The 27,217-nt window shown below is 45.7% G+C and overlaps 1 protein-coding gene across 2 annotated transcripts in view; it reads right to left on the bottom strand.

The window, feature by feature from the left end:
- Nucleotides 1-1,357: 1,357 nt before the first annotated feature.
- Nucleotides 1,358-27,217, bottom strand: part of LHFPL4 (LHFPL tetraspan subfamily member 4) — a 232,929-nt gene continuing 207,069 nt past the window's right edge. Inside the window, exons 3-4 of one of the 2 annotated variants that reach the window (XM_063941000.1) lie at nucleotides 16,971-16,987; nucleotides 1,358-3,326 (exon numbers count right to left, since the gene is read on the bottom strand). In XM_063941000.1, coding sequence (XP_063797070.1) covers nucleotides 3,318-3,326; nucleotides 16,971-16,987 — 26 coding nt within the window. In that variant the 3' untranslated portion in view covers nucleotides 1,358-3,317. The remainder of the gene's footprint in view (nucleotides 3,327-16,970; nucleotides 16,988-27,217) is intronic. The other variant, XM_063941001.1, reaches the window with a different exon arrangement.

The raw sequence follows: 27,217 nt of genomic DNA, 5'->3' as shown, positions 1-27,217 counted from the left end.
GTGTGAGGGTGCGGGCTGTGCAGTGTGAGGCAGGAAGGTGTGTAATGTGTGAGGGGGCGGGCTGTGCAGTGTGAGACAGGGATATGTGTAATGCGTGATAGGGGTTGTGCAGTGAGAGGTGAGGGTGTGTAAGGTGTGAGGGGGCGGGTTGTGCAGTGTGAGGCAGGGAGGTGTGTAATGTGTGAGGGGGCGGGCTGTGCAGTGTGAGGCAGGAAGGTGTGTAATGTGTGAGGGGGCGGGCTGTGCAGTGTGAGACAGGGATATGTGTAATGCGTGATAGGGGTTGTGCAGTGAGAGGTGAGGGAGTGTAATGTGTGAGGGGGTGGGCTGTGCAGGGTGAGGCAGGAAGTGTGTAATGCGTGATAGGGGTTGTGCAGTGAGAGGTGAGGGTGTGTAAGGTGTGAGGGGGTGGGTTGTGCAGTGTGAGGCAGGAAGGTGTGTAATGTGTGAGGGGGCGGGCTGTGCAGTGTGAGGCAGGAAGGTGTGTAATGTGTGAGGGGGCGGGCTGTGCAGTGTGAGGCAGGAAGGTGTGTAATGTGTGAGGGGGCGGCCTGTGCAGTGTGAGGCAGGAAGGTGTGTAATGTGTGAGGGGGCGGGCTGTGCAGTGTGAGGCAGGAAGGTGTGTAATGTGTGAGTGGGCGGGTTGTGCAGTGTGAGGCAGGGAGGTGTGTAATGCGTGATAGGGGTTGTGCAGTGAGAGGTGAGGGAGTGTAATGTGTGAGGGGGCGGGCTGTGCAGTGTGAGACAGGGATATGTGTAATGCGTGTTAGGGGTTGTGCAGTGAGAGGTGAGGGAGTGTAATGTGTGAGGGGGCGGGCTGTGCAGTGTGAGGCAGGAAGGTGTGTAATGTGTGAGGGGGCAGTGCAGTGTGAGGCAGGAAGGTGTGTAATGTGTGAGGGGGCAGTGCAGTGTGAGGCAGGGAGGTGTGTAATGTGTGAGGGGGCAGTGCAGTGTGAGGCAGGAAGGTGTGTAATGTGTGAGGGTGCGGGCTGTGCAGTGTGAGGCAGGAAGGTGTGTAAGGTGTGAGGGGGCAGTGCAGTGTGAGGCAGGAAGGTGTGTAATGTGTGAGGGGGCGGGCTGTGCAGTGTGAGGCAGGAAGGTGTGTAATGTGTGAGGGGGCGGGCTGTGCAGTGTGAGGCAGGAAGGTGTGTAATGTGTGAGGGGGCGGGCTGTGCAGTGTGAGGCAGGGAGGTGTGTAATGTGTGAGGGGGCGGGCTGTGCAGTGTGAGGCAGGAAGGTGTGTAATGTGTGAGGGGGCGGGCTGTGCAGTGTGAGGCAGGGAGGTGTGTAATGTGTGAGGGGGCGGGCTGTGCAGTGTGAGGCAGGAAGGTGTGTAATGTGTGAGGGGGCGGGCTGTGCAGTGTGAGCAGGGCCGGCGACAGGGGGGGTCAAAGGGGACTCCTGTACCGGGCTCCAAGGATCAGAGGGGCCCCAAGTATATGCCACTTAGTGTCCAGCAGGGAATAATCATGGAGTTATTGGGGAGAGACAGACCATGGTGTGTGTGGAGGAGGAAGGAGAGATATACATATTCATATCTCTGTATACTGTAGATAAATAAAAATAGATATATTTATTTAATAACAGTTTATTTATATAGCGCAGCAAATTCCATTGCTCTGAGGGGGCCCCAGAGATATCACTGTACCGGGCCCCAAGATGTCTGTTGCCGGCCCTGAGTGTGAGACAGGGATATGTGTAATGCGTGATAGGGGTTGTGCAGTGAGAGGTGAGGGAGTGTAATGTGTGAGGGGGCGGGCTGTGCATGGTGAGGCAGGAAGGTGTGTAATGCGTGATAGGGGTTGTGCAGTGAGAGGTGAGGGTGTGTAAGGTGTGAGGGGGCGGGCAGTGCAGTGTGAGGCAGGAAGTTGTGTAATGTGTGAGGGGGCGGGCTGTGCAGTGTGAGGCAGAAAGGTGTGTAATGTGTGAGGGGGCGGGCTGTGCAGTGTGAGACAGGGAGTGTAATATGTGATAGGTTATTTGATTGCAATGTTTTGCATATTTAATGCCTTCTATAGAGCAGGGTGTTACATTGTAATTAAGAAAGGCCAATTTAACCAAGGAACACAATGGCCTAGATTTATCAAGCCTTGGAGAGTGATAAATTGCAAGGGGATTAAGTACCAACCAACCAGCTCCCAACTGTCATGTTACAGGTTGTGTTTGAAAAATGGCAGTTAGGAGCTGATTGGCTGGCACTTTATCACCGTACAATTGATCACAATCCAAGGCTTGATAATTCTAGGCCAAAGTATGTGTATGTGTAGTCTTCACTACAGTATGTGTATATTTACTTATGTACTGTTCCCCTTTAGTAATACTAATACTTATACATATCTGGCTGGACTGCTCTGCAGGTCATGTAAGTAACTTATAAAGAAGTGAGAATAGTGATGATGCAGTCCATTGAATGTACACTTTCTACAACAATTCCTGCTGCCGCTTTCACCCCCCTACGTCTCCAGTCGTAGACCACTACTCTATAGCAGCCCTCTCTCAGGTGCCTTCCACATGGATAAAAGGACATACTGTAGCAATCAACATTTCAGTCTATAAGTAACAATAAGTCAAAACTGGCTTTTGTTCTTTTAGTGTTTACCCTGTAGCGAGAAGTTCTTAGTGACCAATGTACATACAGAAGTAACAAATAAATAACTTATGTGGCCATGTACAAAAGGTGATTGCTGAAATCAGGCCCAAGCGCTCAGTTTAACAAGTCCATTTTATATATATATATATATACGCACAGAAAGTTTGCAAAAAGTTTTTTTTTTTCATCCCAAAAGTAAATGAAAAATCCTCCGAACAGGGTCTGACGCTCAGGAAGGGCGATTTTCAGAGGTATAAATGCTTTGCTTTTTTATTTCTTATTATAAAATTGCAACACATTTCATAAATAGTCCTCGCAGCAGCCTCTTGCGTTTTTTTTGTTTTTTTGTTTTTAAATTAAGGATACGACAATAAAAGGACGTGGAGGAAAAGTTTATGTTCTTGGCATTGTTATCAGCAGACTTTGAGGACATCCGTGGTAGCAAGTGAATAAAAGGAGCAGTTGCGATGGCATCGCTGGTTCTCCCATGGCGCACGAGGGGCTCACTGTAGTTAGGGCAGTGCAGGCACCGTCTCGGTGGAGGAAGAATTCTCTTCAAGGCTGAGATGCGGAACCAGATTTCACTGGAGGGGGCTCAAGGCAGTGTGGCAGAGGACAGCAATACAAGAATAAGGGGAACGATACCAATGAGATGGGAGGAATGGGCAGCCTGGAGACATTCCTGCGTTGGCGAGGGTATTACGTGCCCCCTCGAATTTCATCTATTTTATATCCTCTGTAATAAAAAAGACAAAAAAATAAATAAATTATTTTGCATTTCTTTTATAATATATCTTACTATTTGTTATCATATGCTAGAGCAGTGGTTCCCTAATGCAGTCTTCAAGGCACCACAACAGTCCAGGTTTTAGGGATATCCCTGCTTGTGCACAGATGGTATAATCAAACTGACTGAGGCACTAATTAAGTTACGTGTGCCTAAGCATAGATAGCCTTAAAACCTGGGCTGTTGGGGTGCCTTGAAAGCTTTGTCAGGGAAGTTGGGCCACCCTCAGAAGTGGAGGTCATATCAACTTGCCAAAATTCCTGAGTCTCCTGGATAAGTTGGTGGAGTAGCCAAGTATGGCCTAGCCTAGGTAAGGTTCTACCACATACACTGATACTGGCCTGAAATATAATGCTTACACAATGCTTCAACATTCACATACATGCATACGTGTGACCAGCGATGTAGCTACTGCTAGTGCACAAGGTGCAGACACTACAGGGCCCAGAGGTAAGAGGGACCCAGCAATGTCAGCCCCCCCCCCGAGCCAATTTATTGTTACACTGCTCATGCACTGGCCATTGGCCTATCTATTACCAACTTGTGTATTTACTCGTTACACCACAACCAAGTCTGCTGTATTTGTCATGCCTGCCATACACTCTGCAGATATTTACAAATGACACAAATAGTAGAACATACTTGCCTACCTGACCCTCTCCATGAGGGAGAAAATGCTCTGTTCCTGGACTTTCCTGGTAATGTATGATTGCCATCACCTGTGGTGAGCTAGTTAATTGATAAGAAAGGTGTTTCACCACAGGTGATGGCAATCATACATTACCAGGAAAGACCAGGAACAGAGCATTTTCCACCTCATGGAGAGGGTCAGGTTAGGTAGGCAAGTATGTAGTAGAAGCATATAGAGTTATATTGGTTTTAGTATCACTACAGAGTTTTAGGCTTATGAAATGAGTCACTATAAAGCATGTGCGTTGGGTGTATGAGTCTCTGGGAGCCTCGTAACACCCCTTCCCTCCTGCCTGACCCCATCAGTCCCCCATTTGCTGGTGCTGCGATACAACCTGCCCTTTCCTGAATGCTACACCTGGCCCTCATCCCTAACATGTCCCCTAATAATCTGCCCAGTGGTCAGAGCCGGCCATAGGCATAGGCAAACTAGGCAATTGCCTAGGGCATTTGATATGCCTAGGGGCATCAGCAGCTTCTGCTGATTAAAATGATATGCGGCATGCCTATATTCTGTGTGTAGCATTTCATATGCAGATACAGCCACAGTCTCACACAGCATATAGGCATGCTGCATATCAGTGTAATCAGCAGAAGCTGCTTGTGCATCCTAGCCACATAGCAATGCAAATAAGAAGCAATTTCATAAAAAAAAGGTGCTCGACGTTAGCATTGAGACAAGATTTATGAGGACACATCTGTATCCAAGCAGAGGCAGAGGTCACAGTGTTAGTGGCAGTGTGAGTGCTGTGTGCATGTGAGTGGGTTGGTTGTGCAGTAGTGTTCGGAATATGTGTAAGGAGCATTATGTGTGTGTCACGTAAAAATGCATTAATAATGTGCAACATATGTGTAAAGGGGCACTATGTGTGTCATTATATGTATAAGGGCATTAATAATGTGCGGCATATGTGTAACAGGGTACTACTGTATGTGTGTCATTATGTGTATATGGGCATTAATAATGTGCAGCATATGTGTAAGGGTCATTATGTGTAAAAGGGCATTAATAAAGGTTGTCATAATGTGTAAGGCACATTATGTTTATAAGGACATTAATGTGTCTCATACGTGTAAGGGGCATTACTGAGTGAAATTGTGTATAAATGCATTACTAATTTGTGGCATTATGTGTATAAGGTGCTCTACTATGTGGCGTTGCGTATAGAAAGGGCACTACTGTGTCGTCTAATGTGAATAAAGAGCAATATGGTGTGGTGTAATGTGAATAAGGAGCAATTCAGTGTGATGTAATGTGAATAAGGGGCTCTACTGTGAGGAGTAATGTTTATAAGGTAAAATTATACTACTGTGGTATGTAATGTGAATTATGGACACTATCGCATGATAAAATGTGAATAAAGTTGCAGTACTGTGTGGCGTAATTGGAATTACTATTGTGTGGCCATGCCCCTTGCCAGCAAAAACACACCCCTTTTTGGGCTGTGCGCCAAATGTGTGAACTGTTCCTATTTAAAATATAGGGGGTACATACACCAAAATAAGGACTGCTATGGGTGAGGGGTGATGGTGCTGGGAAAGAGGTGCAAGGTCAGAGGCGGTGCTAGGGGGCACCAGCCAAAATCTTGCCTAGGGCAACATATTGGTTAGGGCCGGCTCTGCCAGTGGTAGTAGATAGTCCTGGTGTGAGGTGTCCACCGACCCTGACTGAGTGGTCAGAGTGAGGCACTTGCCTACGGTCCTGTCACTGAGGGGCCCAAGAGCCAGTATGTGATTACCCACACATTGGACTTTATTTAGACGATTTGCGACACTTGTGTCAGTAATTTTGGTACTGCTCATCCCTACAAACTGATCCATTGTGGGTTTTTTTTTAGTATTTCAGCTGTACTTCACACTTATTATTACCCAACCATGTTACAGAGTGGAATGGATTGGGGCAATTGTTCTCCCATCTCTAGATGTAGACTATAAATTCTGGAAATACTCTGGTTATTCCGAGGAAGTGCAAAGCAATAGTGGAAGCCAAAGCTTGTATAACTGGAACGCCTGCCGCCATTTGCACAAAATTCCACTACAAATTTGCTTATCTCCAACTAGTGAGCAGGTTACAATACAGAGAATATTCGTGACCTCTATATAATGCAAATAGCGTTGTAGTGATCTTTCTGTTCACTTGTGCCGGGAAGTCTGCTGGGATTTGTGTTTCTCCGTAGAATTCTGGAATATAAACACAATCCATACACTCTCAAAGGGATTTATAGCTCAGATTACTTTATCGTATTGGCTTGTACATATGTGCATTGGAAGCTATTGCTAGCTCAGGAAGATTTATTTTCATTGCCAAACTATGATATATAAAACATGGATGAAAAGCACAGAGAGAAGCTCAGAAAATAAAACAAAGCAGTTTGTAAAAGTTATACAAAGGTACATGTACTGTACAAGCCGATAAATCAAGGTAATCTAACGGTGGGCCGAAGTAGACCTCTAACTGTCCTTCTCTGACAAAGTAATTTGTGGTGAATGGGTAATACATTTATTACGTTTACTACCCTTGGTATACTGCCAAAACAGGAAAACAAATAGGATTTTGCTTTACATACATGAAAATATATGTGTTGACGTAACATGAAATCTTTACATCTTATGCTGCATACTAAATAAATAACACACATCACAGCTGTTTGAAATCTATGTCTATAAGGCAGTGGGAGAGATTTATCAAAGCTTGAAGAGAGACAAAGTCGAGAGAGATAAAGTACCAACCAATCAACTCCTGTCATATTTCAAACACAGCCTGAAAACAGACAGAAATTGATTGGCTGCTACTTTATGTCTCGCCAAGCCTTGATAAATCTCCCCCAACTGACATTGGGGGTCATTCCGAGTTGATTGTTCACTAGCTACTTTTAGCAGCCGTGCAAACGCATAGTCGCCGCCCACGGGGGAGTGTATTTACGCTTTGCAAGTGTGCGAACGCCTGTGCAGCAGAGCGCCTGCAAACACATTTTGTGTAGAACAAGACCAGCCCTGTAGTTACTTATTCTGTGCGATGATTGCTGCCACGAGTGACACGGTAATGATGTCAGATTCCCGCCCAGCAAACGTCCGGCCACACCTGCGTTTTTCCAAACACTCCCAGAAAACAGTTGACTACCAAAAACTCCCACTTCCTGTCAATCACCTTGCGATCGGCTGTGCGACTGAATGCGTCGCTAGTACCTGTGCAAAACCACAATGCTTTTTGTACCGGTACGTCGTGTGCGCGTATTGCAGTGCATACGCATGCGCAGATTTGCTGTTTTTTTATCTGATCGCTACGCAGCGAACAACAGCAGCTAGCGATCAACTCGGAATGACCCCCATAGTAATATACTAAAATAAAAACAAGATGCCCGAGTGCAGTGGATGTGTCTGGCCACAAGGTGGCACTCTTAGTTCAGTTGCCATTCCTATACACCAGTGATTTTCAACCTTTTTTTATTCGCGGCACACCGAACAATATTTTAAAATTGCCAAGGCACACCATCAGTTCTCCACAGAAAAACAAAACAAAACACACACATTGGCCCTCACAGTACATTGGCTTACACAGAAAAAACAATCATATTGTTCCCCACATAAATCCTATTGCTCCCCACATGAAATATTCACATTGTTCTTATTCTCCCCACATAAATCCTATTGAAATACTATTGTTCCCCACAGGAGAAATAAAATAACAAATATTATTATCAGCTGTCCTCCTCCCTGTCCCTCAGTGGCGGGGGTTGTTCCTAGTGGAGTTCTGCGAATACTGAGCAGCGGACGGTCGGGCAGGTGTGGATGTGGGGTGGGCAAGGAAAGCTGTGGATGCAGGCAGGAACTGGAAGATGTGTATGCAGGCGGGTGGGCTCGCTGGGTGGTGAGATGCAGCAGCTGTGACCTATGATATCACATTGTTTTCAAGGCATAGGTTATGGCAGGAGCACGACTGATCCTCTAAGAAGATCCCGGGCCAACAGTTCACTCTGAAGGTGCAGGAAGCTGCTCTGGCTCCGCGGCACACCTTGCAACTGGTCGCGGCACACTAGTGTGCCACGGCACACTGGTTGAAAAAGCCTGCTATACACAGTAGTAAGCCTTCAATGTGGTGATTTCCTCTTAGAGCTACATTTCTGCTCTCCTTCTGTATATTGCATGATACAGTTAAGTTTAATATGTACATTTGTACCTCAATATTACAAGGCACAGTGAAAGCTTTCAGAACATACAGCACAGAAGGTTATACTATACTCCTTTCACACCACTGCTTCTACCAGGTTAATGCTGGGTTAACCCAGGTAGCGGCTGAGTGTAAAAGGGTTGCTGGAAGGAAAACCCAGGTTGGATGAACTGGTAATCCAACCTGGGTAGCGACTTGGGGCCTAATTCAGACCTAATTGTAGATGTGCAGAAAAATGCACATCTACTATCAAAATCTTTGCCATGCAGGGGGACGCCCAGCACAGGGCAAGCCCACCCTACGTGCCGGGTCCTGCTCCCCACCCTCGCAGTCATGCGAAAGATGCTTTCGCACCTGACGAGTAGCTCTCTGCCTAGCAGGTGGCTACCTGCCACATTAAGGGTCGCAGCAGCTGCGTGTAACTTCACGCAGCTGCCGCGGCCCACCCTGCAAATGGTCCAGACGTGCCTGCGTTCTCTGGACCGCATCCCCCAAATGCCATCGCGATGCCGACGACCGCCTCTGCCTGTCAATCGCACAAGTGACATGCGTGCGTACACTTCACTGGGCTTCAGCCTGCGTATGCTGCAGCGATGAGGTCTGAACTAGGTCCTTGGATTGGACACGGGAACGATCCATGTTAATGGGCAGTGTAAATGGGTAACCAGGGTCATCTGACTTGGGTTCTGTTCACGCTTAGGGAGCATCTCCAAGCCCTGGGAGACCAGTTCCTCTGCACCCACTGTGTGAAAGGGGTTTGTCCCGGGTCTTACCTGGATTTGGACGGTGTTCGAAATCCAGGGTAAGTTAGCATTGCATTACAAAGCCAAAACTGACAGATTTAATCAGACTACAGGATTGTGGGTGGAGACACATGACTGGATGGAGACTATTGGTGCAATGCAGAAAATAGCTTGTAGGTGAAAGGCCAACTTTAATGCAGCATTCACTCATTGAGGCTACAGGCCGCATCCATGTTGCAAATACCTGTACTTAATAAAGCTTCTATCTATAATAGTATTTCAACTGGAACATGGCTGACAAAAATGCATTGCATTACATTAGGAATAATGTAACAGGAATGTACATTTGGCGTAATGTAACAGGAAATCAAATTAAGCAATATGTAAGGATTTGTATGTAAGGGTCTATTTATCAAGTACTGCTGAGCACTGCCTCTCAGCAATGCTACTTTAGTATTCAACTCGCTGTGAGGGGGTAGAGCTGGCAGCACCAGTTAAGTGCCGCTCTGACCGCAGCATCCTAAGCATGTTCCAATTGGCTGTACAGGCTTCAGGGTGCCTGTATGGTGTGTCTAAAGGCACCATGCTAGCCAGTAGTAAGGACCTTGAGGCAGTGATGGCAGTGACCCTGTTCTCTGTGCAGTTGCACTGGTCGTACCCCCTTAGATACGGTCCTGGTAATAACCGTTCCAATGTTCTCTCATTCTCGTGATCAATTTAGGCTTTAAATAAGGTAAAACCAAACAGTGCTTTGAGAGAATAACTGAAAAGTGATACCTATTGAATGGTGGGGTCCTACAGTGATGGGAGGTTGGACTTTCATGTGAAATGGATGTACGCTGGGTGGACTATCCAGTCTCACAGCTAAAAAAACATGGCCATCTTGTGGTGAGCATCTAGTATAGTTTGTAAATAAGCTCCTGTGTAAGACATCCATTGAATGGACCACTATACATGACTACATTGATCAGCCAACCAGTTTACGAGTAGCCAGTGACATCACTAAGACACTTCATAACCATTATTCATGATTCACCGGTTCCTAGAGAATGGATCTACTGTACTCTCAGACATCAGCCCTCAAAATGGCTGACTCCACTATATGCAGAAATGGCCGCCCCTTAATGGTGGATAATAAGATTATATAAATTTATATGGTGCAATGTCTAGCAGAGAAATGAAAATGTGAAACCCTCGCTCTACTGACACCTCAGGTTGTGATGGCTGACACGTTTCATATTTACTGACAGAGCAGATGCCTCCTGGGAAACAGAAATCTGGCTTCCAAGCTAAATATGACCAGATTCCAGTAAATCAATACTCTGCAAACTGGGATGTGGGCATGCACCTAGGAATACGCTCCTTGCCCAGACAGCTTCTCTGCTGCAAATGAAAAGCTCTGCACAGTATTGCTTGGTAATGTCATACATCAGCAGATCTCTAGAAATCCACAAGTATGGTTGTATCGGCCACTTGTGTTTAGTGTGAAGCTGCTCAGACATGGTACTCCTGCAGGGGGCTTGATTCAGAGTTGCACGCAGATGGATTGAGCAATATTTAGCAAACTGCACATGCGTCATGGGCTGAATATACATCTTATAGCGCTTATAAGTTACCCTGAGTTGTACGCCTCTCATTCACTTCTCACTTGCGATTGGATAGGTGTGATTTCCTGGCAACAGAGCGGTAATGGAGCATTTCAATGTAGAATAAATTTGTGTACGCACCAAGGCTAAGCCTGGTGGAACTACTCATACTAGTAAACACGGCTGCCCTTACTCGCAGAAAGCTGGGGGTGATATCGTCGTATAAATGTGACGCGTGTTCACATGGGGCTTCCAATCGCAGGAAGTGGCTGGTGCCAAATAATCAAATTACAAAATGTTAGTCTTCTTTCCAGTTCTTCATCTGCCAATTACCTCAAACATTCTGATATTTGTTATCGGCCAAATAGAGTCTCCATTCTACTTGATGACATCGGATTGAACCAGACTGAATTTTGTCCACACATAAAGGGACACACAAGTTACTTTTGTGGGATAATTTAGCTTAAAACAACTAACTTATGCACCTAACAGCCTGCCAGTAAAAGCTACTCTTCTGTTTCTTATCTACCTTGAAATTTCACATTACCACTCAATAAGCCTCACCCTTGGGCAGAAGTCAAGTGAGAGTACCAAGCCTCCAGCCTCCATGGGAATTCTATCCCTTTGGCCAACAAATGTTGGTTGAACAGAGACGGGGGTTTCTGTTTTTTGAGCCCTGTAGGTGCAGGGAATACACTGTAGGTCAATAATGCCAGATTCAAACAGTTGCTAACAAGCAAGGTGTGCGCACTTGAAGTAACACCAGATGCCACAGCGTTCTTTGTTGGCAATGGTTTAAATCCCCCCTGAATCTGTTGTAGGGTCATAGGGGTGGGGGGGGGGTGGGGAAGGCAAAGGACCCCACCCAACATATTACAGAATCTGGAGCACATCATTGCCTGCCAATGTGACACTTAATCTATACCTGGTGGGGGCACTTACTTATAGGGGAAACTCCAGGTTAGGTGGTGTTCTTGTAAAGATCCTTAATAAGCACAAACAGGGCTCTGTTACATGTAACTACATGAAATCATATAGGAAGTAACAGGAACCAGAAATATAGTACTGTAGGGTAGGGTTGGCAGGTCAGCTATCTGGATACATATAAAAAAACATAAATCGTTTCCAGCTGGCCCAAATGTCAAGGGACAATGTCAGGGTTTGAGGAGCTAGGTTCAGGAGTTTTTGTCCCTGGCTATTTTCCGAGATGTAAGTATTGATCTGATGCCCAAAACTTTATACAGTACCTTGATTTGATTGCTAGGTGGTGTTTACAGTAACTGTGCTTATTTTGTATGGGGTATAAGTTCAATTGCATTACATTAAAGATCGGCTTGTAGTGTCCTATGTTTGCATATAATGTAGTAAAAAAGTATTATGATCATGTACAGTGGTCAAGTCATGTTTGGGGTGTAGTGTCCTATGTCTGTATATAGTGTAATAGATGTATTATGGTCATGTCCAGTGGTCAGGTCATGTTGGCTGTGTAGTGTCCTATGTCTGTATAGGGTGTAATAGATGTATTATGGTCATGTCCAGTGGTCAGGTCATGTTGGCGGTGTAGTGTCCTATGTCTGTATAGAGTGTAATAGATGTATTATGGTCATGTCCAGTGGTCAGGTCATGTTGGGGTGTAGTGTCCTATGTCTGTATAGAGTGTAATAGATGTATTATGGTCATGTCCAGTGGTCAGGTCATGTTGGGGGTGTAGTGTCCTATGTCTGTATAGGGTGTAATAGATGTATTATGATCATGTCCAGTGGTCAGGTCATGTTGGCGGTGTAGTGTCCTATGTCTGTATAGGGTGTAATAGATGTATTATGGTCATGTCCAGTGGTCAGGTCATGTTGGGGGTGTAGTGTCCTATGTCTGTAAAGTGTAATAGATGTATTATGGTCATGTCCAGTGGTCAGGTCATGTTGGGGCGTAGTGTCCTATGTCTGTATAGGGTGTAATAGATGTATTATGATCATGTCCAGTGGTCAGGTCATGTTGGCGGTGTAGTGTCCTATGTCTGTATAGGGTGTAATAGATGTATTATGGTCATGTCCAGTGGTCAGGTCATGTTGGCGTTGTAGTGTCCTATGTCTGTATAGGGTGTAATAGATGTATTATGGTCATGTCCAGTGGTCAGGTCATGTTGGCGGTGTAGTGTCCTATGTCTGTATAGGGTGTAATAGATGTATTATGGTCATGGCCAGTGGTCAGGTCATGTTGGGGGTGTAGTGTCCTATGTCTGTATAGGGTGTAATAGATGTATTATGGTCATGTCCAGTGGTCAGGTCATGTTGGGGTGTAGTGTCCTATGTCTGTATAGGGTGTAATAGATGTATTATGGTCATGTCCAGTGGTCAGGTCATGTTGGGGTGTAGTGTCCTATGTCTGTATAGGGTGTAATAGATGTATTATGGTCAGGTCATGTTGGGGGTGTAGTGTCCTATGTCTGTATAGAGTGTAATAGATGTGTTATGGTCATGTCCAGTGGTCAGGTCATGTTGGGGGTGTAGTGCACTATGTCTGTATAGGGTGTAATAGATGTATTATGGTCATGGCCAGTGGTCAGGTCATGTTGGAGGTGTAGTGTCCTATGTCTGTATAGGGTGTAATAGATGTATTATGGTCATGTCCAGTGGTCAGGTCATGTTGGGGGTGTAGTGTCCTATGTCTGTATAGGGTGTAATAGATGTATTATGGTCATGTCCAGTGGTCAGGTCATGTTGGGGGTGTAGTGTCCTATGTCTGTATAGGGTGTAATAGATGTATTATGGTCATGGCCAGTGGTCAGGTCATGTTGGGGGTGTAGTGTCCTATGTCTGTATAGGGTGTAATAGATGTATTATGGTCATGGCCAGTGGTCAGGTCATGTTGGGGGTGTAGTGTCCTATGTCTGTATAGGGTGTAATAGATGTATTATGGTCATGTCCAGTGGTCAGGTCATGTTGGGGGTGTAGTGTCCTATGTCTGTATAGGGTGTAATAGATGTATTATGGTCATGTCCAGTGGTCAGGTCATGTTGGGGTGTAGTGTCCTATGTCTGTATAGGGTGTAATAGATGTATTATGGTCATATCATGTTGGGGGTGTAGTGTCCTATGTCTGTATAGGGTGTAATAGATGTATTATGGTCATGTCATGTTGGGGGTGTAGTGTCCTATGTCTGTATAGGGTGTAATAGATGTATTATGGTCAGGTCATGTTGGGGTGTAGTGTCCTATGTCTGTATAGGGTGTAATAGATGTGTTATGGTCATGTCCAGTGGTCAGGTCATGGTGGGGTGTAGTGTCCTATGTCTGTATAGGGTGTAATACATGTATTATGGTCATGTCCAGTGGTCAGGTCATGGTGGTGGTGTAGTGTCCTATGTCTGTATAGAGTGTAATAGATGTATTATGGTCATGGCCAGTGGTCAGGTCATGGTGGTGGTGTAGTGTCCTATGTCTGTATAGAGTGTAATAGATGTATTATGGTCATGTCCAGTGGTCAGGTCATGTTGGGGTGTAGTGCCCTATGTCTGTATAGGGTGTAATAGATGTATTATGATCATGTCCAGTGGTCAGGTCATGTTGGAGGTGTCGTGTCCTGTGTCTGTATAGGGTGTAATAGATGTATTATGGTCATGTCCAGTGGTCAGGTCATGTTGGGGGTGTAGTGTCCTATGTCTGTATAGGGTGTAATAGATGTATTATGGTCATGTCCAGTGGTCAGGTCATGTTGAGGTGTAGTGTCCTATGTCTGTATAGGGTGTAATAGATGTGTTATGGTCATGTCCAGCAGTCAAGTCATGTTGGGGTGTAGTGTCCTATGTCTGTATAGAGTGTAATAGATGTGTTATGGTCATGTCCAGTGGTCAGGTCATGTTGGGGGTGTAGTGTCCTATGTCTGTATAGGGTGTAATAGATGTATTATGGTCATGTCCAGTGGTCAGGTCATGTTGGGGTGTAGTGTCCTATGTCTGTATAGGGTGTAATAGATGTATTATGGTCATGGCCAGTGGTCAGGTCATGTTGGGGGTGTAGTGTCCTATGTCTGTATAGGGTGTAATAGATGTATTATGGTCATGTCCAGTGGTCAGGTCATGTTGGGGTGTAGTGTCCTATGTCTGTATAGGGTGTAATAGATGTATTATGGTCATGTCCAGTGGTCAGGTCATGTTGGGGTGTAGTGTCCTATGTCTGTATAGGGTGTAATAGATGTATTATGGTCAGGTCATGTTGGGGGTGTAGTGTCCTATGTCTGTATAGAGTGTAATAGATGTGTTATGGTCATGTCCAGTGGTCAGGTCATGTTGGGGGTGTAGTGCACTATGTCTGTATAGGGTGTAATAGATGTATTATGGTCATGGCCAGTGGTCAGGTCATGTTGGAGGTGTAGTGTCCTATGTCTGTATAGGGTGTAATAGATGTATTATGGTCATGTCCAGTGGTCAGGTCATGTTGGGGGTGTAGTGTCCTATGTCTGTATAGGGTGTAATAGATGTATTATGGTCATGTCCAGTGGTCAGGTCATGTTGGGGGTGTAGTGTCCTATGTCTGTATAGGGTGTAATAGATGTATTATGGTCATGGCCAGTGGTCAGGTCATGTTGGGGGTGTAGTGTCCTATGTCTGTATAGGGTGTAATAGATGTATTATGGTCATGGCCAGTGGTCAGGTCATGTTGGGGGTGTAGTGTCCTATGTCTGTATAGGGTGTAATAGATGTATTATGGTCATGTCCAGTGGTCAGGTCATGTTGGGGGTGTAGTGTCCTATGTCTGTATAGGGTGTAATAGATGTATTATGGTCATGTCCAGTGGTCAGGTCATGTTGGGGTGTAGTGTCCTATGTCTGTATAGGGTGTAATAGATGTATTATGGTCATGTCATGTTGGGGGTGTAGTGTCCTATGTCTGTATAGGGTGTAATAGATGTATTATGGTCATGTCATGTTGGGGGTGTAGTGTCCTATGTCTGTATAGGGTGTAATAGATGTATTATGGTCAGGTCATGTTGGGGTGTAGTGTCCTATGTCTGTATAGGGTGTAATAGATGTGTTATGGTCATGTCCAGTGGTCAGGTCATGGTGGGGTGTAGTGTCCTATGTCTGTATAGGGTGTAATACATGTATTATGGTCATGTCCAGTGGTCAGGTCATGGTGGTGGTGTAGTGTCCTATGTCTGTATAGAGTGTAATAGATGTATTATGGTCATGGCCAGTGGTCAGGTCATGGTGGTGGTGTAGTGTCCTATGTCTGTATAGAGTGTAATAGATGTATTATGGTCATGTCCAGTGGTCAGGTCATGTTGGGGTGTAGTGCCCTATGTCTGTATAGGGTGTAATAGATGTATTATGATCATGTCCAGTGGTCAGGTCATGTTGGAGGTGTCGTGTCCTGTGTCTGTATAGGGTGTAATAGATGTATTATGGTCATGTCCAGTGGTCAGGTCATGTTGGGGGTGTAGTGTCCTATGTCTGTATAGGGTGTAATAGATGTATTATGGTCATGTCCAGTGGTCAGGTCATGTTGGAGGTGTCGTGTCCTGTGTCTGTATAGGGTGTAATAGATGTATTATGGTCATGTCCAGTGGTCAGGTCATGTTGGGGGTGTCGTGTCCTATGTCTGTATAGGGTGTAATAGATGTATTATGGTCATGCCCAGTGGTCAGGTCATGTTGGGGTGTAGTGTCCTATGTCTGTATAGGGTGTAATAGATGTATTATGGTCATGTCCAGTGGTCAGGTCATGTTGGGGGTGTAGTGTCCTATGTCTGTATAGGGTGTAATAGATGTATTATGGTCATGTCATGTTGGGGGTGTAGTGTCCTATGTCTGTATAGGGTGTAATATAATTATATTATGTACAGTGGTCAGTTCATTGTTTTGATGGTGTCCATGCCATATGTCTGAAAAATATTTTGAAACGTTATGTACATATGCAATGTGGCTGTGTTACAGCTATCTCAGATGCATGTTCCTGGATGGTGTTTGGCAATGCAGCATACAGGATTATGGGCATTATTCAGGTATGTTAGCAAACTAAAAAGTAAGCAATTGGGAAAAACCATGTTGCGCTGCAGGTGGGGCAGATGTAACATGTGCAGAGAGAGTTAGATTTGGGTGGGGTGTGTTGAAACTGAAACTAAATTACAGTGTAGAAGTGAAGAAGCCAGTATTTACCCTGCACAGAAACAAAATAACCCACCCAAATCTAACTCTCTCTGCACATGTTACATCTGCCCCACCTGCAGTGCACATGGTTTTGCCCAATTGCTTACTTTTTTTGGGTTTGCTAACAAACTTGAATAACCCCCTATATTGGGTGATTATAGTGCAGGCAGATAGTGTTTATTTCATAAATGTTTAGTATTAATATTCTGATCTCTCTGAGTTTTAAGAAAGACATAGTTAAAACACTACAGTATTTCTACTTACCGCAGTTCCAACAAAATCTGCAATACAAGAGAGGACACAGTTATAAATGATAAGTTGCCACATTAAAGACCTCTACACTAAAAATGCATCAAATAAGTACAAACACATTTTATTGTTTGGCTATATTATTTATATACGTCGCCATACACTAACGGAACTCAGTGATTAAAGAATTAGGTAGAAAAAAAGTCTCATTATAATATTTGGTGTAAGTGCGAAATTAGTCTGGCTCCACAGGCCGGTGAGCACTGGGGGTGTAACGCTACTACGAGTGGCTCTCCGCAGTTATATACAATGCACATAGAACATAGGCCCTCATTCCGAGTTGATCGCTAGCTGTCGTTGTTCGCAGCGCAGCAATCAGGCTAAAAATCGGCACTTCTGCGCATGCGTATGGTGCGCACTGCACACGCACGATGTACTTTCACAAAAGCCGATGCAGTTTCACACAAGGTCTAGCGACGCTTTTCAGTTGCACTGCTGGCTGCAGAGTGATTGACAGGAAGTGGGTGTTTCTGGGTGGTAACTGGCCGTTTTCGGGGAGTATGTGTAAAAATGCAAGCGTGCCAGATAAAAACGCAGGAGTGGCTGGGGAAACATAGGCGTGGCTGTCCGAACGCAGGGCGTGTTTGTGATGTCAAAACAGGAACTAAACAGACTGAAGTGATCGCTAGCCAGGAGTAGGTCTGGAGCTGCTCAGAAACTACACAATCTTTTTTTTTGTAGCCGCGCTGCGATCCTTTCGTTCGCACTTCTGCTAAGCTAAGATACACTCCCAGAGGGCGGGGGCATAGCGTTTGCACTGCTGCTAAAAGCAGCTAGCGAGCGATCAACTCGGAATGAGGGCCATAATACAAACCTGATGGTTTATGTCTAATTCCGATGGTTGGGGATCTGCACATGTGCAGAACGGGTCCTGCGTGATCGCTCACTGTCCCCCCTTAGTTGCAGAATGAATGACATGCTGCAGCATTTTGGTGGGCAGAGCTGGGGCCAGCGACCGGGACCTTTCTACAAAATGAGCGAATGTCACCCCTGTTTTATAGGCATGCAGAGCCCAGGGTTTGTGTTATTGGACACAGACTTCCTGGACTCTGCTGACCAGTTCGGACAATCTGAGTACGCTTTAGCTTATGCAGACTGGCTTATGGAAGTGATAGTCGTGATGGCGATTCAATGCTGCATCTTCGGACACAGCTCTCGGATCGCAGATGCATGCAGGAGGCGTCTATTTCCTACAGCCGCTGCCCTGCAAATCCGTACAAATCGGAATCAGGCCCTTAGCACCTGGAAATTCCAGATGCAGCTGCTGTGTGCTGCACTGGGGAGAGAGGCAGCTGCAGAAGCAGCCACCGCTCTCACTCCCTGCTTTGATGTGTGCAGAGATGGGGGGTGAGCAATCGCCGTCTGCCGGCATTAAACCCCCCCCCTCCAGAGTACAGCACGTGCCTGCTTTGTGGCCACAATAAGGCTGATATTTTTTATATTTCCTACGTCGGGGGCTGGCCCCACCTTCCTAAGTTGGCCACGCCCCCTACCATTACCTGGGCCCAGCACAGCAGTCAGCGCCCCTGCCCGAGCTGGTTACTTTGGATGAGTAGATATTGAATTGTGTTTCTGAAATGAGGTAAGGGCCTGCAATGTGACAGACTGTAGCTGTGACTGTATGGTCTATTTATTAAGCCTTGGATAAAGATAAAGGGGGTAATTCCAAGTTGATCGCAGCAGGAAATTTTTTAGCAGTTGGGCAAAACCATGTGCACTGCAGGGGGGGGGGGGGGGCAGATATAACATGTGCAGAGAGAGTTAGATTTGGGTGGGTTATTTTGTTTCTGTGCAGGGTAAATACTGGCTGCTTTATTTTTACACTGCAATTTAGATTGCAGATTGAACTCACCACACCCAAATCTATCTCTCTCTGCACATGTTATATCTGCCTCCCCTTCAGTGCACATGGTTTTGCCCAACTGCTAAAAAAATTTGTGCTGCGATCAACTTGACATTTCCAAAGTGGAGAGAGATAAAGTACCAGACAATCAGCTCCTAACTGCCATGTTACAGGCTGTGTTTGAAAAATGACAGTTAGGAGTTGGTTGGCTGATACTTTATCTCCGGCCACTTTATCTCTTTCTAAGGCGTAGTACTGTACATAGACTCCTGTGCTACTGGAGCAGTGCAACGGGCAGTGATACTCTAATGTGACTGTACAATCTGGCTGTGACTGTGTATTCTGTATCGAGGTATGTAATGTGGTTATGAGTGTGCAAAGTGTCTGGGAGTGTGCTGGGTGACTTAGGCTGTGTAATGTTACTGGGGTTGTGCGAAGGGGCTGTGATAGTGTAATATGAATGGGACTATACAGTATAACGTGGCTGCAACTGTGTAACGTGACTGTGCAATGTGACTCTGACTGTGTAACGTGGCTGTGACTGTGCAATGTGACTCTGACTGTGCGTGTGCTTTGGGCTGTGCAATGTGACTCTGACTGTGCGTGTGCTTTGGGCTGGGCAATGTGACTCTGACTGTGCGTGTGATTTGGGCTGTGCAATGTGACTGACTGTGCGTGTGCTTTGGGTGGGCAATGTGACTCTGACTGTGCGTGTGCTTTGGGCTGTGCAATGTGACTCTAACTGTGCGTGTGCTTTGGGCTGTGCAATGTGACTCTAGCTGTGCATGTGCTTTGGGCTGTGCAATGTGACTCTGACTGTGCGTGTGCTTTGGGCTGTGCAATGTGACTCTGACTGTGCGTGTGCTTTGGGCTGTGCAATGTGACTCTGACTGTGCGTGTGCTTTGGGCTGTGCAATGTGACTCTGACTGTGCGTGTGCTTTGGGCTGTGCAATGTGACTCTGACTGTGCGTGTGCTTTGGGCTGTGCAATGTGACTCTAACTGTGCGTGTGCTTTGGGCTGTGCAATGTGACTCTGACTGTGCGTGTGCTTTGGGCTGTGCAATGTGACTCTGACTGTGCGTGTGCTTTGGGCTGTGCAATGTGACTCTGACTGTGCGTGTGCTTTGGGCTGTGCAATGTGACTCTGACTGTGCGTGTGCTTTGGGCTGTGCAATGTGACTCTGACTGTGCGTGTGCTTTGGGCTGTGCAATGTGACTCTGTGCGTGTGCTTTGGGCTGTGCAATGTGACTCTGACTGTGCGTGTGCTTTGGGCTGGGCAATGTGACTCTGACTGTGCGTGTGCTTTGGGCTGGGCAATGTGACTCTGATTGTGCGTGTGTTTGGGCTGTGCAATGTGACTCTGACTGTGCGTGTGCTTTGGGCTGTGCAATGTGACTCTGACTGTGCGTGTGCTTTGGGCTGTGTAATGTGACTCTGACTGTGCGTGTGCTTTGGGCTGTGCAATGTGACTCTAACTGTGCGTGTGCTTTGGGCTGTGCAATGTGACTCTGACTGTGCGTGTGCTTTGGGCTGTGCAATGTGACTCTGACTGTGCGTGTGCTTTGGGCTGTGCAATGTCACTCTAACTGTGCGTGTGCTTTGGGCTGTGCAATGTGACTCTAACTGTGCGTGTGCTTTGGGCTGTGCAATGTGACTCTGACTGTGCGTGTGCTTTGGGCTGTGCAATGTGACTCTGACTGTGCGTGTGCTTTGGGCTGTGCAATGTGACTCTAACTGTGCATGTGCTTTGGGCTGTGCAATGTGACTCTAACTGTGCGTGTGCTTTGGGCTGTGCAATGTCACTCTAACTGTGCGTGTGCTTTGGGCTGTGCAATGTGACTGACTGTGCGTGTGCTTTGGGCTGTGCAATGTGACTCTAACTGTGCGTGTGCTTTGGGCTGTGCAATGTGACTCTAACTGTGCGTGTGCTTTGGGCTGTGCAATGTCACTCTAACTGTGCGTGTGCTTTGGGCTGTGCAATGTGACTCTGACTGTGCGTGTGCTTTGGGCTGTGCAATGTGACTCTAACTGTGCGTGTGCTTTGGGCTGTGCAACGTGACTCTGACTGTGCGTGTGCTTTGGGCTGTGCAATGTGACTCTAACTGTGCGTGTGCTTTGGGCTGTGCAATGTGACTCTGACTGTGCGTGTGCTTTGGGCTGTGCAATGTGATTCTGACTGTGCGTGTGCTTTGGGCTGTGCAATGTGACTCTGACTGTGCGTGTGCTTTGGGCTGTGCAATGTGATTCTGACTGTGCGTGTGCTTTGGGCTGTGCAATGTGACTCTGACTGTGCGTGTGCTTTGGGCTGTGCAATGTGACTCTAACTGTGCGTGTGCTATGGGCTGTGCAATGTGACTCTGACTGTGCGTGTGCTTTGGGCTGTGCAATGTGACTCTAACTGTGCGTGTGCTTTGGGCTGGGCAATGTGACTCTGACTGTGCGTGTGCTTTGGGCTGGGCAATGTGACTCTGACTGTGCGTGTGCTTTGGGCTGGGCAATGTGACTCTGACTGTGCGTGTGCTTTGGGCTGGGCAATGTGACTCTGACTGTGCGTGTGCTTTGGGCTGGGCAATGTGACTCTGACTGTGCGTGTGCTTTGGGCTGTGCAATGTGACTCTAACTGTGCGTGTGCTTTGTATCACTCTCACAGGATCACAGCTATATCGCCATATAACTGTGATCCTGTGAGAGTGATACTAATCCATTGCTGAAAGGATTACTACAGCTTCTAATCCCAATCTATATGTTGATGATATTATTGTGGTGAAGCCATTTTGATATCTTATACATTTTGGATGTGATACACTGAGAATTTTGGATGTGATATACTGAGAATTACAACTATTGGTAATCCTGTCTGTTTTAAAGAATTTGATTTTAACCCCTGATGAAGTCCTAACGGACGAAACGCGTTGAGTTTCTTCGATTATTAGAACATACATCATCTGGTTGGAGATTTGTCCACTCTAATCTAAAGCAGAGAATCACCAGATTGTAATTCCTCAGATTAACATGAAAGTATTGTATGTCTATACGATTATGTATAATTCCCACAAAAAGGGTTATATTTTTTGCATCTATGACGTATGTGACAATGTTATTAATTTCTTTTATGTGAATAAACATTATTTTTAAACATTGCATTGTGAATTCAAAGGCGATATAGCTCCCATGAGAATCCCCCACACCTTTGTATCTTAATTTAATACCTCTTCTGACAGAAGGTATTTCTTATTGGTGCAGCTTGGGGTATAGCGCAATTTAGGGTTTAACTTTTGGTACTTCAATATATATATATATATATATATCACAAAGAAGGCGGCACTCACGACGACTTGAAATGATCACACGGACCCCAATAGAGAGTTCAACGTTTCAATCTTATTAACAGATTTTCGTCCTGTCCATGAATACTATCCTGCTTCATGAGGTGATTTTATGATGCACTTGTGGCCACAACACGCAGCAGCATCGATTACCGGTCGCCCCATCTGTGACTTTATGAAAATGTTGCTACAACCTCCTTCCCGTGTATAAATCTGTGCTGTCATATGTGCAAGGACTACGACCGCACACGCTGTAAAACTGATTGGTGCGTCACTATACACCATCATTGGTTGCACCACCGAAACTTGCAATAGCCCCATGGCAGGTTCAGTGTCTCCATCTTACCGCAGGCTCCTATGCCTACATCTGTGCACCTGGGAACACAGCCGGTTGCACTGTCTGACATGCCAGCGACACTCCCATAATATGCCCACGGAAAGGGCCATTACTGAGTGCATGCACTAATGCCACCTCCCAGGAACAACCATCACTTTTCCGCCATATTTTTGATGCCGCCTGAATAGATTATAACAGCGTCTTTGTGCGCACACTCGCGTAACACATGCCCCACCGGAGTTTTTGAAATTTTTGCACATGCGCAAATGCAATAACATCGCCACTGCGATCAGGTTGCGTGAGAATCAAAATCAGGCCCCGTGGGTGCAAGAGCGGATATTTCATAGGGTAGTTAAATATAACCCATATAGAGATTTCTCTCATCCCCAAAGTCCAATGATCTTTTTTTACTAATGTTCTTTACTACATAATTTTAGAAACTGTAGAACATAATCTTGCTCAAACTAGCCGCTGACATAAATATTCTAATAAAAAAAACAGAAAATTTATTTTATTTTGGCCCCTCACTACAGGGTATTTTTACTAAAGAGTGGGTTTATAGAAATGGAGAAGTTGCCCATAGCAACCAATCAATCAGATTCTAGCTATTATCTTCTATAAGGTGCTAGATAAATAAGTAAAATCTGATTGGTTGCTATAGGCAACATCTCAACTTCTAAAAACTCGCACTTTAGTAAATATACCCCTGAATATCTATCTAAAGTTATGTTAAAAAAGTTCCTTTAGAAACTCCAATAAAACTGGTTCACCTATACCTGACCCGAAAAATAGTATTAAAAATAATTCTGAGTGCGAACTAGAGATGAGCGGGTTCGGTTTCTCTGAATCCGAACCCGCCCGAACTTCATGGTTTTTTTCACGGGTCCGAGCAGACTCGGATCCTCCCGCCTTGCTCGGTTAACCCGAGCGCGCCCGAACGTCATCATGACGCTGTCGGATTCTCGCGAGACTCGGATTCTATATAAGGAGCCGCGCGTCGCCGCCATTTTCACACGTGCATTGAGATTGATAGGGAGAGGACGTGGCTGGCGTCCTCTCCATTTAGATTATAAGAGAGAGAGATTTACTGGAGCTTAGGACTAGGAGGAGTACTGTAGAAGTGTAGAGAGTGCAGAGAGTTTACTAGTGAGTGACCACCAGACAGTGCAGTTTATTTAATATATCCGTTCTCTGCCTGAAAAAAGCGATACACACAGTGACTCAGTCACATACCATATCTGTGTGCACTGCTCAGGCTCAGCCCAGTGTGCTGCATCATCTATATATATTATATATCTGTCTGACTGCTCAGCTCACACAGCTTATAATTGTGGGGGAGACTGGGGAGCACTGCAGTGCCAGTTATAGGTTATAGCAGGAGCCAGGAGTACATAATATTATATAGTGAGTGACCACCAGACAGTGCAGTTTATTTAATATATCCGTTCTCTGCCTGAAAAAAGCGATACACACAGTGACTCAGTCACATACCATATCTGTGTGCACTGCTCAGGCTCAGCCCAGTGTGCTGCATCATCTATATATATTATATATCTGTCTGACTGCTCAGCTCACACAGCTTATAATTGTGGGGGAGACTGGGGAGCACTGCAGTGCCAGTTATAGGTTATAGCAGGAGCCAGGAGTACATAATATTATATTAAAATTAAACAGTGCACACTTTTGCTGCAGGAGTGCCACTGCCAGTGTGACTGACCAGTGACCTGACCACACTGACCACCAGTATAGTTAGTAGTATACTTATATTGTGATTGCCTGAAAAAGTTAAACACTCGTCGTGTGACTTCACTTGTGTGTTGTTGTTTTTTTTATTCTATAAAAATAAAACTCATTCTGCTGACAGACAGTGTCCAGCAGGTCCGTCATTATATAATATATACCTGTCCGGCTGCAGTAGTGATATATATATATTTTTTATATCATTTATCATCCAGTCGCAGCAGACACAGTACGGTAGTTCACGGCTGTGGCTACCTCTGTGTCTGCACTCGGCAGGCAGTCCGTCCATAATTGTATACCACCTAACCGTGGTTTTTTTTTCTTCTTTATACATACATACTACTACGACATCTCTTTATCAACCAGTCTATATTAGCAGCAGACACAGTACAGTACGGTAGTTCACGGCTGTGGCTACCTCTGTGTCTGCACTCGGCAGGCAGTCCGTCCATAATTGTATACCACCTAACCGTGGTTTTTTTTTTCTTTCTTCTTTATACATACATAGTTACATAGACATCTCTTTATCAACCAGTCTATATTAGCAGCAGACACAGTACAGTACGGTAGTTCACGGCTGTGGCTACCTCTGTGTCTGCACTCGGCAGGCAGTCCGTCCATAATTGTATACCACCTAACCGTGGTTTTTTTTTCTTTCTTCTTTATACATACATAGTTACATAGACATCTCTTTATCAACCAGTCTATATTAGCAGCAGACACAGTACAGTACGGTAGTTCACGGCTGTGGCTACCTCTGTGTCTGCACTCGGCAGGCAGTCCGTCCATAATTGTATACCACCTAACCGTGGTTTTTTTTTCTTTCTTCTTTATACATACATACTACTACGACATCTCTTTATCAACCAGTCTATATTATTAGCAGCAGACACAGTACAGTACGGTAGTTCACGGCTGTGGCTACCTCTGTGTCTGCACTCGGCAGGCAGTCCGTCCATAATTGTATACCACCTAACCGTGGTTTTTTTTTCTTTCTTCTTTATACATACATAGTTACATAGACATCTCTTTATCAACCAGTCTATATTAGCAGCAGACACAGTACAGTACGGTAGTTCACGGCTGTGGCTACCTCTGTGTCTGCACTCGGCAGGCAGTCCGTCCATAATTGTATACCACCTAACCGTGTTTTTTTTTTCTTTCTTCTTTATACATACATACTACTACGACATCTCTTTATCAACCAGTCTATATTATTAGCAGCAGACACAGTACAGTACGGTAGTTCACGGCTGTGGCTACCTCTGTGTCTGCACTCGGCAGGCAGTCCGTCCATAATTGTATACCACCTAACCGTGGTTTTTTTTTCTTTCTTCTTTATACATACATAGTTACATAGACATCTCTTTATCAACCAGTCTATATTAGCAGCAGACACAGTACAGTACGGTAGTTCACGGCTGTGGCTACCTCTGTGTCTGCACTCGGCAGGCAGTCCATAATTGTATACTAGTATCCATCTCCATTGTTTACCTGAGGTGCCTTTTAGTTGTGCCTATTAAAATATGGAGAACAAAAATGTTGAGGTTCCAAAATTAGGGAAAGATCAAGATCCACTTCCACCTCGTGCTGAAGCTGCTGCCACTAGTCATGGCCGAGACGATGAAATGCCAGCAACGTCGTCTGCCAAGGCCGATGCCCAATGTCATAGTACAGAGCATGTCAAATCCAAAACACCAAATATCAGAAAAAAAAGGACTCCAAAACCTAAAATAAAATTGTCGGAGGAGAAGCGTAAACTTGCCAATATGCCATTTACGACACGGAGTGGCAAGGAACGGCTGAGGCCCTGGCCTATGTTCATGGCTAGTGGTTCAGCTTCACATGAGGATGGAAGCACTCAGCCTCTCGCTAGAAAAATGAAAAGACTCAAGCTTGCAAAAGCAGCACAGCAAAGAACTGTGCATTCTTCGAAATCCCAAATCCACAAGGAGAGTCCAATTGTGTCGGTTGCGATGCCTGACCTTCCCAACACTGGACGTGAAGAGCATGCGCCTTCCACCATTTGCACGCCCCCTGCAAGTGCTGGAAGGAGCACCCGCAGTCCAGTTCCTGATAGTCAGATTGAAGATGTCAGTGTTGAAGTACACCAGGATGAGGAGGATATGGGTGTTGCTGGCGCTGGGGAGGAAATTGACCAGGAGGATTCTGATGGTGAGGTGGTTTGTTTAAGTCAGGCACCCGGGGAGACACCTGTTGTCCGTGGGAGGAATATGGCCGTTGACATGACAGGTGAAAATACCAAAAAAATCAGCTCTTCGGTGTGGAGGTATTTCAACAGAAATGCGGACAACAGGTGTCAAGCCGTGTGTTCCCTTTGTCAAGCTGTAATAAGTAGGGGTAAGGACGTTAACCACCTCGGAACATCCTCCCTTATACGTCACCTGCAGCGCATTCATAATAAGTCAGTGACAAGTTCAAAAACTTTGGGTGACAGCGGAAGCAGTCCACTGACCAGTAAATCCCTTCCTCTTGTAACCAAGCTCACGCAAACCACCCCACCAACTCCCTCAGTGTCAATTTCCTCCTTCCCCAGGAATGCCAATAGTCCTGCAGGCCATGTCACTGGCAATTCTGACGATTCCTCTCCTGCCTGGGATTCCTCCGATGCATCCTTGCGTGTAACGCCTACTGCTGCTGGCGCTGCTGTTGTTGCTGCTGGGAGTCGATGGTCATCCCAGAGGGGAAGTCGTAAGCCCACTTGTACTACTTCCAGTAAGCAATTGACTGTTCAACAGTCCTTTGCGAGGAAGATGAAATATCACAGCAGTCATCCTGCTGCAAAGCGGATAACTGAGGCCTTGACAACTATGTTGGTGTTAGACGTGCGTCCGGTATCCGCCGTTAGTTCACAGGGAACTAGACAATTTATTGAGGCAGTGTGCCCCCGTTACCAAATACCATCTAGGTTCCACTTCTCTAGGCAGGCGATA

This window comes from Pseudophryne corroboree, chromosome 9, assembly GCF_028390025.1.
Source record: "Pseudophryne corroboree isolate aPseCor3 chromosome 9, aPseCor3.hap2, whole genome shotgun sequence".
NCBI classification, from domain to species: domain Eukaryota; kingdom Metazoa; phylum Chordata; class Amphibia; order Anura; family Myobatrachidae; genus Pseudophryne; species Pseudophryne corroboree.
Note: the sequence above shows the minus strand (reverse complement) of the source record. Positions and strands in the feature narration are given on the sequence as shown.